General features: G+C 42.9%; 1 protein-coding gene across 1 annotated transcript in view; it reads right to left on the bottom strand.

Annotated features, from left to right (window-relative positions):
• Positions 1-14,373, bottom strand: part of iqsec3b (IQ motif and Sec7 domain ArfGEF 3b) — a gene marked incomplete at both ends in the record, with an annotated part of 74,068 nt that overhangs the window by 6,541 nt on the left and 53,154 nt on the right. The window contains 4 exon segments of the mRNA XM_083762984.1: positions 1,694-1,793; positions 2,389-2,520; positions 3,100-3,239; positions 4,697-4,863. Of these exon segments, the coding sequence (XP_083619110.1) occupies positions 1,694-1,793; positions 2,389-2,520; positions 3,100-3,239; positions 4,697-4,863 (539 nt within the window).

Here is a 14,373-nt window from a genome sequence, read left to right as displayed (position 1 = left end):
AGGGTTAGGGTTAGATTTAGCATGGTGATGCCATGGGCGTAGTCTGGTGGGTTAGGCTTAGCATGGTGATGCCATGGGCGTAGTCTGGTGGGTTAGGGTTAGGCTTAGCATGGTGATGCCATGGGCGTAGTCTGGTGGGTTAGGGTTAGGCTTAGCATGGTGATGCCATGGGCGTAGTCTGGTGGGTTAGGGTTAGCATGGTGATGCCATGGGCGTAGTCTGGTGGGACACATCATCGTCATGACACAATGCCATGTGCACTGCTTTGAGTGCTTTCATCGCAACCTTTTATTCTAAAAAAAGTACTCAAATTGTTCCACAATCGTTAAACTACCTGCTATTTTTGAATAGCCAAAGTGGTTAATATATATGTTGTAATAAAGATCGGAAAAGTATAACTAGTAACTACAGCTGTCAAATAATTACAATAACAAATAATGTACAATGTTTGATGTAGTGGAATAGAAGAATAATATATCAATTAAAAACATGGAAATATAAGTAAAAGTAACTCAAAACTGCATGTACTTAGTCCAGTCCAGTACTTACAGTAAATGTTCCTCTACCACTGTTTACAGCATGCCCTAATTCAGAGATTCTGTTGCTTAGGAACACTTGGCCAAAACGTATGCTTGCAGCTTTTTAGCTGGGAGGTGTTTGTTGCCTGGCAGCAGTAGTGGGTATAAGTGAACACTCTGTCAGGGAATTGTCAGAACTACACAAACTACGTCTGTAAATCCTGTTGACAGCGAGATGCTGCAGAAGACTCCAAAGTACATCATGCATCGCTCTGCCAACGAAGAGAGGAGAAACTGGGGCTTTGGTTAAGGGAATGAACACGATGGCTGCTGTACAGGGCCCAGCGAAATATCACAAAAGGGGCGCAAACATTTGTCGCTTCCAGCCCGCATCCTTGTTGTGGGGCAAGTATACAGGACCCTAGGAGAGACACAGATCAATCACTTTGCTAGAGTGACATGACAAGCTTTTAAATGTAAACAGTGACTTTTCCATGCTATTACACTACTTTAATGGTGCAGATTTGCTCGGTTCATACTTGTGCCATAACAGAAGGACTTTAGAAGGGAGGATTTTATTGTCTGGACTTGCTATCGAACAATCAAGTATCAGCTAATGTGCCAGTGCTGACGGCGCACAGAACGGTGGATGCATAACAGCCAAGCACTGGTCATTTAATTAAGCCACATATACATTTATATCATCTATGAGGTTTTTATTTTCATTGGGTGTATAGCTGGTCATGTCATGATTTTATTTATATATGTTTATGTTTATTTATTTGATATGGACATAACAATTGCGTTGCTCATTGCACAGTTGTACAAATTGTAGATGCATTGTTTACGTTTGTGCTAGTTTTCACCACTTGTCCACAGGAGACTTTTCTAAAAAATACAGTGACACTATCATCATATCATCATCATCATCATCATACTATAAGTCAATGTCTGAATGTGTGTCTGTCTGTCTGTCTGTCTGTCTGTCTGTCTGTGTCAGAAACACCACCGTAGCTCCTCACTGCCTGCACCAATCGCTCCCATTCACACAGGCATTGACCATAATAATATGGAGGTCTTAACGAAGCCCTTTTTCCAATTTAACAAATTATGAATTAATAATGAATTTATTAGTGAATAAAACATGCGAAAACTGTGCTGTAGCAACTTCTTACATTCGTTGCTGAAGAGGTGGAACTGCATGCCGAGCAGCCCCATGGCTTTGCAGAAGGTGTAGGAGGCTGAGCTTTTCTTCTTGGGACAGAGCTTCAGGATCTGTAGAGTAGACAGAAACACCACATGGTGTTGGTGGTGTCACACACTGACTGATAAGATACCAGATGACTCCTTCGGGGTCTAATTTAAAAGGACCATACAGATCTGATCTGGCGTGCTTTAGTTTATCCCACTGACTATAACTGACTTGACAGGACTGTTGACAAGACATTTCTCCAAAGGACAGTACATCCACTCCCTCATAAGTGGACAATATGTAAACTCAGGTGTCTACAAGTACTAGATCTATCTGCTATTTTAATAATTTATGATTTTATTTTTGTAATAATGATATGCCCAAAATAGGGACACCAGGCTGAAAGTGGTTAATGTACTCTCATTGTTCTGTACTTGATTTTAGACCGTGGAAGAGTCAAAAACAGAGTCTTTGTGTCTGTAGAGAATGTTAATGCATGCTATCTAAAGTGTTTAAAGTCTAAACCTCTAACATTAGTATAGTGTGCAATTAAAAACAGTCATTTGAAATTAATTACACCTTCCACAGCCATATTTATGTATTCTTATGTTGAAGGACTGCATCTTGGTGCCCGTGTGTTCCTCCAGGACTAGTAATTACAGGCCGTAGCATCCTTACCAGCAGCAGGTCGTTAAAGAGGAAGACCTCCCGCTGCAGCTGGGTCAGCTTCTGTTTGTGAGGCTTGTTGGCGTCGGGAACCTCAAACAGACGACAGCAGCACACGAGACGCCTGTGGGGCACAGCCAGGATCTACAGTGGGAGAGAGTATAGGAGGAGTAGATGGATGGCAGAGGAGAGGAGAGGAGTGCGATAAGAGATGACAGTGAGAGATAAAGCCTAGTTGTATATTACTGTACTATACTGTATAAGGAAAGCCATGGTTCGTGACTCTGGGCATTTGTAATCAGTCAGTCAAAGCTGTGAAGCATTACTGTAATGATGCAGCGTGAGCTGCTGGAAATTTCACAAGGCATTAGCCAAGTGGCTCACAGCCTACTACAGTCGACTTTCCAAATTAAGTTCAAAAGCCAAAAACACTGGCTCATAAGGTTGTCTTGCACTGTATAAATAAGGCTTAAGAGGCACTAGAGGTTAATGGAATTAACACCCAGACAACACAAGATCAAGTAGGCTAGATCACACGTGAGTGGCACACGCGAACAATATTGCAAACCCAATTCCGGATAAGTGGTAGAAGACTTCAAGTGATGACATTTGGCCCTTACACAAGGATTAAAGTACATGTTTGTTCACCACACACACACACACACACACACACACACACACACACACACACACACACATCTAGCATACTAATAACGGACTCACAGTTTTCAGTCCCAGGATGGACTGTTCCACTCGGCTGACGTAGGTGACATGGTCTTCGTTGGAGCGTAGCTCTCTCTGCTGAATCCTCTCATAAATGCCTGCCACCATGTCCCTGGGAATGTCAGCCCCGTCATCCACCCCTGGGGGAACACAGCGGGTGCATGGAAGGCCAGCCTTTTTTTAATCCATTTTTAATCCATCTTAAAGTACTGATTAATTTGAAGTCTAGACGAAAATCGTCCCTGTAGGAATTAAAGACGGGTTGAAAGATTGATCAAAATTCCATGACTTATAAACCGACATGAATAATGTTTAGTCGACATTGAATCACTCATTCACGTATAAATTCAGTTTGAGTAACATTGGAGGAACTGATAATAACCACAACATCTATGACTAGAGACTTTAACGGGAAATCATCTGTGTGTGCGACTGTACTGTATGTGTGTGTGTGTTTAACAATTTCATAGCACTTTCAGTCCACATGTTGCATGGCTCAAAGGTTTAACTGAAATTAGCATGCAGTAGCATGCAGCTCATCTTATTCCCCGCCAGGATTAATCAATTAATTCACCTCGTATTGCCAGGATTTCCCCCCGTTCAACCCTTATTTTGAAGAGCCAAAATCTTAAACCGGATGTTATGTTGTTCTTACTACTAGTGTGTGTGTGTTATCGCATCCACTTCCGGTCTTACGATCGGGGCAGAGAAAGCCTGACCGTGACCATCACAGCGTCAGCTATGGGCCGTGGAATAAATCTTTATTTGACCAGAAATGCCATCTGGGACAAGGAATTGGAGATAAAGGCGAAAAGAAACAGATAGAGTGGGTGCAGATGCGAGCGGCGTTCAAGATGGCGCGCTCCAGTCTTGTTGACATCATAACCCAATGCTAATGTAAGTAGCATCCCGACTCGATCGATCAAAAGCACTATAAAAGACCAATTAACGTTAATCTATACGCCAATGGCGGTGGGCCAGATTACCGGTAATTCAAATGACGCTGATTCACGAGTTAAGATCATAACTATCAACGCCAATTTTGCCTGTTTTCCATTTAATGTGGAAAAGTGTTCAATCTAATCTATGACCACTGACTGCATGTGTGCGTGTGTGTATGAGTGTGTGTGCGTGTGTGTGTGTGTGTGTGTGTGTGTGTGTGTGTGTGTGTGTGTGCGTGCATGCGTGCATGCGTGCGTGCATGCGTATGTGACTGTGTAACTGTGTGTCAGTGTGTATGCGTGCGTGCGTGTGTGTGCGTGCGTGAGAGATCTAAAAAATACTGATGTTCAAACACCACTTGTGATAAATGTTGAAACATGTCTGCAATTCATTATACCATCCCTTCCCCTCAGAGAGCCTGACCCCCCCCCCCATCACCACACACACACACACACACACACACACACACACACACACACACACTCGTATGTACGCACAATTTCTTTCTCACTCTTAATTTAATTTCCTATATTTTGCTACTGTTCTTTTGATGCTTGGTTGGATGATAAAAAAAAACAGAAGAAGCACAGAACAACATGGCTTCTCCTCTCATCTATATGTCTCTTTTCCCGCACGCACGCACGCACACGGCTACCTCTGAGGTTGCGTATGAAGTCGTCGAGGCCCATCTTGCGCTGGGGCTTGATGTTGGGCGAGTACATGTCGGTGTTGAGGAGGACCACGGCGAAGGCCAGGATGAAGATGGTGTCCGGGTTGTGGAACTGCTGCACCACGTCTGGGTTGCACATGCAGTAGCGCTGGCTGAGGATGAGGGCGACACACATGTAGGACAACGTGTTATTCAGGATGAACAGGACTGCAGACACGTGCACAGTGCACACATAGACATCAAAGGGAGCTTCAGCTCCATGGCCTTTTACCCGTCTGTAAAATAAAACCTCCCAGGCCTTGAAGGCCTATGGTGCCATGCCATACCCGAAGGCAGCATTCAGGTCGCAGGTTCAATCAGCATCTTACATCATCATTCCACCACCTATATGATTCACCTGTGTAACTGTTATATTTTACTCGCTCCCTTGCCATACCTCCACTTATAGTCTCTGAGACAGTTGCATTCCTGGTTCAATTCAGTCCTTGTTCGAACTTTGAGTTTGTTGTACAAGTGCACTTGTAAGTACACAGCTCTGTAAGAGGCGAGCACAGTGGCTGCAATTTAATGCTTTGAAACGTGTATTTGTTGCTTAGGCATGCTATTTGGGGCCGGTGATGATGCTGTATGGTTTTATGCTGACCAACGGGTATTTCCGGAAGGAATAATTGTTGGTGTTTGCACTTCAGCTTCCACCGGCCGCGTCTTCTCCGGTGTTAAACTAGTTGTCAGTTTGCTGCGGTGCAGCTGTAGCACGTGATGCTGCACTGTGTGACTGGCCACAGGCATCACATCCTTAGCACTGCAGTGCAGCTGTATAGTAGGCAGTGGTGGAAAGTGGTGGAAAGTACTGTACTGTAAGTAAAATTATGAGGTATTTGTAGTGTCATCGAGTATTTCCAATTTCCAATTTCCATCTACTATACATCTCAGACCAAAATATTGTACTTTTACTTTGTACTTAGTTACTTGTAGATTTTGATTATTATTACAAAACATACATTGACCCCACATTTATACATTTGAAAACATGTAATTCTGCATAACGAGAACTTTTGGTACTTTAAGTACATTTCGATGCCAATACTTTTGCACTTTTACTCAAGTCAAATTTGTACAAGAACAGCCTCCGTGGCGGACGAGAGGCTGAGCCACTCTGGAGACTGTAGAGCACGACACTGTCGACAGCGTGACGGGAATTCATTCTGCCTCAGTTAAGCTAACGATATCCCGTCTGTCGTCAGATCAGAGTGCATGATTAGGACCACCTCCGATCCATCTCCGCCTACGGGCTTCACTAACCCCCCACACCCCCACGTGTTGGTGGTAACCCTCCCCTAGCTGCACCGCACCACAGCACAGCGCTCACTCGCTCCCTAGCTTCCCTTCTATCACGCATGCACGCACGAACGGCACGCACACACACAAGGACACACACACACGGCTGCATGCCACTGAAGACACGTGCGTGTGTGCGTGCGTGCATGCGTGTGTGCGTGCGTGAGTGAGAGATAGATAGAGAGAAAGAGAGAGAGAGAGAGAGAGAGAGAGAGAGAGAGAGAGAGAGACACACACAGAGAGGAAAGTGTGTGCAGCATTCTGTATGTTCTTTATGTAAAGGTACAGTATGGGTATCTAGTGGTGCGTAGGCCTACTTGACAAACTGAGCATGTGGGTGTGCATTTGCCTGTTCATGCCTGAGCAGCCCGATCACAATAAATGAAATGTTTTTTGTACGTATCCCCATTTTTACACAACCATTTCATTTCAAAACTAGCTTAGCCTATCTCCCTATCTGCGTCATTATGGAAGTTGTATGCCAGCTGGCACTGTATACTGTACACCTCTCCCTGTGAAATAACTACTCATGACAGCCTACAACCCATTGCAAACGGATGACATAACAACTGTTTTACATAACAGACATGAAAGGGGATGCCTGCGGTCCTCGTGGTATAGTCCCTGCATTGTTCTGACCTGCAGTGAAAACAGGGTTGCAACTAACTCCATTGTGGACTCTCCTCTCCTCTCCTATACTGCTTGAAGTGGTTCTCCCGATCACGTGTAATTACTTATTTCAGGCATTTCGCTGACACTTGTATTCAGCTATTGGCTGGCTCAGGGATTAAACGTGACCCGTTTAGTATAGTCATCTCATCTGACATGTCCCACTTCAGACGCAGCATATAACAACATTGTCCGACTATAGAGGAATCTGAAGACATTAAAGGACATCAAGGTCACAATCTGGCATGGGTGGCACATATTAATGAGAGAAGCGATTAACCTTTATTTAAACAGGCCTTACATTAATGGCTTGGCAAGAGGCATTAGCTTTTTGAGGTGGGAGATTGAAACAACACAACTCCTAGCATGACAGAATAAAAATGTTATCTAGGGGTTTAGGCTTAAAACAAATAAGTAGACAACATACTTGGCAACCTGACTGTAGAAAGTAACAGTACAGTAAAGAACCTGGGGGTTATTATTGATTCTGAATTTAATTTTAATTCACACATTAATCATGTTACCAAGATTGCCTTTTTTCACCTTAGAAATATTGCACGAATCAGAGCCTATGTGTCATTGGACGATGCAAAAACGCTAATCCACGCCTTTGTTTTTTCTCGGCTTGATTACTGCAATGCACTTTTTTCAGGACTGCCTAAGAAAACAACTGACAGATTACAACTTCTCCAAAATGCAGCAGCCAGAGTTTTAACTAGAACTAAGATGAGAGAACATATTACTCCAGTTTTGGCATCACTGCACTGGCTTCCGGTTGTTTTTAGGATTGATTTTAAAATTATTTTACTTGTCTATAAAGCTCTCAATGGTCTCGCACCTTCCTACCTACATGACTGCCTGCCTAAATATGTCCCAAACCGCCCCCTAAGGTCTTCCACTGCTGGCCTGCTCGCTTTGCCTAAAAAATGGCAACTAAAAAATACGGGGAAGCAGCTTTTTGCTTCTACGGGCCGTCGGCATGGAACAAGCTCCCACTGTACCTTCGTCAGGCAGCCTCTGTAGACATTTTTAAAGCTCAGCTCAAGACCCACTTCTACAACATTGCTTTTAATTGATCTTTTATTTTTTGTTATTCATGTCCTCACTGTATTACATTACTGCTTGTTTTTTGTCGTTGCCTTGCTTTTCTTTTATTCTCCATTGTTCTGTAAAGCACTTTGAGCTGCATTTCATGTCATGAAAGGTGCTATACAAATAAAGTTTTATTATTATTATTATACTGTAAATAGCCCTAACAACACTGCAAAACTGGACCACAATCAGAGCATATAAGATGTAAGAGCCATTGGCAGTTCATAAAGAAATATGCAGTTCCAGCATCCACGTCCACAATATGATTGATATGACTGCAAACTGTGTGAGTGAGTGTGTGTGTGTGTGTGTGTGTGTGTGTGTGTGTGGGGTGCTTAGCAATCAGAAGTCCATGAAAATGTAGACATTTAAAGGACATATCAAGGTCAGAAACTGGCAGATCATTTGACAACGTGTAGATAAATCATCCGTGTCTGTCTACGGTAGATTCAGTACTGCTGTATTGAGCCTGAGACATCATGTACACTAACATTAACACGCAGGAAAAGGCCCTGGATGGTGTCTGTCCTCTACACATAAAATGTTATGAATGACACTTGATCACACATCAGGAATGTGGACCTCTACAACTCTTGGGGGCCACGGACAAGGTCTGAGAGAGAAGGACAAGGCTGGCTGAGGCACTGTGTCAGCCAGGCACCTGGAACTGATGCAAACAGTGCAGCTGGAAGGGAAAAGACACGCACCACCTGCAGTAAATAGACAGACACACTGCGGCGTGACAGCGAAGCTAGGAACACTCCAGACACTGATGTTTTTTTTATTTTTTTTATTAACCCCATTTTTTCAACCAGTGTCAATTATCTAATGTAGGCGCTACAGTCACTGCCAACCTGGGGAGAACAACGGACTGACCTCTTACTTCCTTCACTGCATTAGGCCCCTTCCTTTCACCTGACAGGGGGAGTTTCTCTGTTTGGACGTAGTGCGTGGAAGGAAGACGTTATTCCAAACAGTTCCTTTCCACTCCATCAGGTCAAGGGGAGGTAGTATAGAGACAGGACATGCAAACTCCAAACAGAAAGGCACTTTCACCAACGCACTCATGACGCAGAGGAGAGAACTCGCCCCCAACGTCCAAATCGGGAATCGAACCCAGGACCTTCTAGCTGTGAGGCGACAGCACTATACCGACTGATTCTTGATAGGAGGGATTGAAGGGCAGCCATCCAGGAGCCCTGAGTTAGTCAGTTATAGTCCGTACTCTTGCCTTCCATCGCATCCGTGTGTCTATAAAGATATCATTTTTTAAACGTTTCAGTGTAGAGAGGGATTCACTCTCTCTCGACAGCCAGCCATGTCCACTAACTGGTGTGGAGCTGGAAGGTGTTTGTACAAGATGAGTAGCCTATATGAGAAAGGTTTGCAAGGTCTTGTTAATATTGTAATGAGTTTCAGTCTGCAAGTATGCTCATAAATTGTCGGGATGGGTGGGCGTGTTGCCATGATGACAAAGCAAGCAGAGCACAACACATCAGGCTAAAACTTCATGAATATCAATGAACAGCACATATTTATAAATATGTATTTGTGCGGTTACCGAGACATGACAAATACTTTCAAACAACTTTGCAAGGACACAGAATGTTCTTATAAATTATGACACTTGGATGAGCTACGATATACTGTATGCGTTTTCAATGATAAACTGATCTAAGACCAATCCCTTAAAAAATGTTTTTACACAGAATAGCAATGGTAAAAAAAGATCACACTTGTGTGAATTGAGGGGCTCTCTTATCATCATACATCATCATACACATTCCGGCCAATCACTTTCGGCGTCCTCACTTTTCTGTCCTCACTTTTTAAGCCCTCACCCAATCAAATCATCGCTATATGGGGACACAATAGCACAGTAGGGAAATAACAACGTCAAAAGACCAAAGACAAGCGCTTCAAAAACATCTGCCTTACTGCACAATTATTTAACCTGGCCTGCAGTGCTATGAGAGTTAAGGATGCCGACATCTTCAGGAACCCTGAATGTGTTCCATATATAACCTATGGGCCATATGCAGACCGCAGTGCTAACAAGGTGCAACTTCCCATTGGCAGCCCATTCATCCAAACAGAAAAGTCCTATCTGAAAGCTTGAATTATTCTCTTTTTATCCTCACAGCAGGGGTGGACTGGCCACAGGACGTACCGGGCATAGATAGATAGATTCTTTATTTCTGTGTCATGCACCAAAGGCGCCCAGCCCACATGGACTTACAGGACACACCATAACATTGCTTCAATATTGCATTGTGTAAAAGAAACATTTTTACACAAATCATTTCCCACGATTTGCATAAAAAGTCTACCAAAGCAAAAATACCCCTCCCAAAACAAAACTCCAGCTTCTCATAGTCCTCCAACCAGAAGAAGCCAGCACAGATGGTTGTCATCTTACAAAACAATACATGTCTTAACTCTTCATATAAAGGGCAGTAAAACAAAAAATGAATTTCATTTTCAATTTCTTTCAAATCACACACTAGACACACTCTGTCCTCCTCAGGAGTACCAATGAATCTACCCGTTTCTAAAGCTAATGGTAAGGTCCCAGAATGCAGCTGTGCACAAAAAGATCTCTGACCTTTGGATATATTTTGTGTAACATAAGGATCAGGGCCATAATTATTTTTAATAAGACAATATGTTCTTAGTTTAGGTTTGTACCATAAATCAACAGCCCAACTCTCCTTATACCCAAGGAACATATAGTTCTGTATTTCATGAATATTACAGCGTAGTCTATTTAAATAAATAAATGATGAATTATTCTTAAAGAATAAAGACTTTACTTCATTAGCCCAGGGGTAACCATTAGAAATGTCCCAGTTAAAAATCTTTTTGGTCAGTCTGTCATTGGACATATTAACAAGTCTATTCCAAAGTCTCAACATCTCACCTTTGTGTCTGATATTTACGGGCATCCATCCCATATCGCCGCTAATAGCCAAGATAGGCGTGAGCTTATGAACTCCAAGAAATGACTGTATGGCTCTATTTTGAATTGTGTTACAACTTTCATTGTTCGGAAAACCCCATACACCGGAGGCATAATCCGAAACAGGGCATACACAAGACTGATATAATTGTGTATATGTATAATATCCTAATCCTTACAGGCTTTCACCTTATTCAGTACTGACCCCAGGGCTCTACCAGCTGAATCAGAAAGAACCTGAGTGCCTTCCTTGAAGTTCATATGCTCATCTAAAGTGAGGCCAAGATATTTATATGTCTTTGTGTATGTTAATACAGTTCTCCCACACATAAATGTAAATGGACTCCTTTCTACAGATGGTTTCCTAAAGTGAACAATTTGTGTTTTGTCAATGTTTATATATATTCCCGGTGGGCCGCGACCGTAGGGGGCTCATGATATGACTAAAACTATTTTTTATCATTTATGTTGTTCTGTAAAAGTAGTGGTATATGGGCTTGTTTGTTTGTGTGTGCCTCGACGAAGCGGGCGGTAGAGTTTCAGCTATCTGCGTGCTGGTTATGGTGGGCCGGTCTGGGCCAAATTTGCGCGATTTTTTTCCCCCCCAGTCCAGGCCTGAATCAAATGTTTGTTTCATAAAAATCCACCGTAGACATGTTATGAGCTACTTAGTACTTTGTGTCCTTGCAGGTGATTATTTTTCTAGTACGTTTTAACAGCGGGCGAGTATCGGCAGACACATCGCCCAATTGCCCAGTATCGCCCTTGCTCCGCCCACTTTTCGACCATCGCCTGTTCGCCTGCTATCGCAGGTAGTCGCCGGGTCCCATAGACAAATAATGCACTTCCGGAAAATTCGTCTGGCTGTTGCCCGCTGTTAATACGTACTGCAAGTGTTGCAGTTTGGAAGTGCTCGTTAGATATCACTTTTTTGGCTTTTCTGCCTTTATTGATAGTGAAGTTGTTGTGGTCTTAAAATAAGCTTTCCTTATAGTGTTGTCCCCCTATTTCAGGAGGATAATGTCACAGCAATTTGAAGGAGGAGGCTGTATTGAAAGCAGCATTTCTTTTCTCAGATTGCCTGCAGGAGTCTGCAATGCATTTGTGATTGACTCAATCAGAGACCGATGAGGCTGGTAGGACATCGACAAAACCTGCTATGCAGAAACCTCGTAGCCAGAGCTTCTGGTACTATGTCAGGGTTTAAGTCTTTTTTTTTTTTTTTTTTTTAAGATATTTTTTTGCGGCTTACGCCTTTTATTGATTTTTGAAGGGACAGACAGTAGGCTGACAGGAAACGGGAGAGAGATGGGGGGATGACATGCAGTAAAGGCCGTGTCGGGTCCGGGAGTCGAACCCGCGGCACACTATTATTCTTTATTGTTTATGTTGCAGAGAATTATATTGTTTATTTTGACTTCATAAATTATGTATATTGTTTGATGCTTGATTGATGATTGATTGTTGACACCATTGGAGGCAGCAACAGCAACTACCAACTGTGGGTGTGTGGGGAACATGCCAACGTTGGTTTTGTGTAAAGGTTTTGTGTAGAGTACTCTGATTATCATTCATTATATATTATTATGTTGATAATTTGTAGAGTAATATGTGTGACACTTTAAAATGTGTACATGAAATGCAATGTCTCTGCACAATGGGGAATTAACTGGCTAAATTGTGGAATCAATTCAGTCACTGCCTGCCACTGCCTGGCTGTCAGGGGAAAAGAGAGGAATGCACGTCCATTATGCTTGACATTTGAAGGAGACTTAGAGAATTATGTTGATTACATGAGCTATCGTGTCTGGCCGTATGAACCAGCACCGATAAGATGCTAACGCTTTCAGGGGTTCGGCCACATTGCGGCTGTGTTCAGCCAGGGGAAAGAAAAGATGTGGGAGGTGTGGGATTCCTGTAAGGATCGAAGAATGCAAAGAGCAGAAGGAAAACCACAAGTGTTTGCATTGTGAAGAGGATCATTATACAGTGTCAGCAAAGTGTCCAAGGAACATCACGGAGGTGAAAGATGAGAGAAGAAAGGAAGGGGATGTCATATGCCGAAGCAGTAAAGAGAGTGGAGGAGCATAATGAGGTGGCAGAGCAAGAGAAGGGGAAAGAGGAACGTGCAACGAGAGTTACGTGACACTATTTATTGCTATGGTAATTAACTGCTCGGTTGAAATTACAAGGGAATCTGAAAGAATCAAGATGATACTGGAAGCAGCTTGACGATATTTAAATGTTGTGGACGTCACTGGGGAGTATCTGGGCATTAATTGTACTGAGGGAAGAAGGCACGTCAATCCAGACTCGGGGTCTGGATGACTGAAGGAACGAATTTCAGAGTGGAATCACTTGGGATGGACAATGTATATGGTTTGCAGATTGTAAATAGAGCACGATTCAATACTTCATACAGTAGGTGGCGGTATGCACCTATTGGCAGTAACCTGCCATAATATTAACCCATTCTGTACGGGAACCCCTTTTGGTGTTTTAACTATTGAAAAATAGCTGATCTACAAGCTCATAGCGCGCCACCGAGTGGCGCGCTACGAGCTTGTAGGTCTGCTATTTTTGAAAAATCGTGAAAATGTGGCACAAATCTTTGAACATATATTCTTTCAGAAGACTTTTTTTTAATTATTTCGACGTCAGGCCTAAATGGGTTAAGGAAGAAGAACTGCCTGGCAGTCAAGCAGCGCGGGCACACCTGAACTTCCATGCGCGGCCAAATGAAGCTGTCTGCCGGCGACTCTTCCGGGTTTTTAGACAGCTGGTGGATGGAAATGAAGCTCCACCCACGCGGCAGAATGGGGCGTCGCAAACTCGCAATGCAACGCATTGTCAGCTTGTAGATCTGTTATTTTCAAAAGATTGAAAACTTGAAATGGGACATTCTGCATTGTGAGTACTTTTAACTTTTGGTACTTTAAGTACATTATACAATACTTTTGTACTTTTACTCAAGTACGTTTTGAATTCCGGACTTTTACTTGTAACGGAGTAGTGGGGGAAAAGGACATATATGAAAGAAAATATATTTTGCGTGCACCGTCCCTCACACGCGGCGCATAACATTTGGGGGTTTTAAGGAAAACAAACACAATTTGGGGTGGTGTTGTTGCAGGATCTGCTCAGAAAACATAATATAGAAAATGAGGCTTGACAAGAAGAATTCAGACTTCAAAATATGAGCCACTTTTACTCGAGTAACACAGACAGACTTACATGACATACAACGAGAATACTCAGTTGTGACTCCAGAACAACAAATACTCACAGCTTTTATAGCATTTAGAAACCTCACAGTAGCCAACAGATGCCAGCCCATCCCATCACCCCACAGGTCATAAGATAACAAGAGTTGAAGACACAAACAATAAACCATCATTGCCTTCAAGGCAACATAAACAGACCACAAGAGCAGCCGATTACAGTATAGATTACAGTCGATGAGTATATATATTATATGTAGCTTGCGGAGTTAGTTCAGTCAGATATACTCGAGGGGGTTCATGCCATGCTTATACTATACTCAATGCCAGGCTTATACTATACTCAAGGGGTTAACATGCTGCATTACTATGTGGGTGTGTAA

The sequence above is a fragment of the Protomyctophum parallelum genome (genome assembly GCF_964188405.1).
Source record: "Protomyctophum parallelum genome assembly, chromosome: 4".
Classification (NCBI taxonomy): Eukaryota; Metazoa; Chordata; class Actinopteri; order Myctophiformes; family Myctophidae; genus Protomyctophum; species Protomyctophum parallelum.
This window is presented reverse-complemented; position numbering and strand designations above follow the sequence as displayed.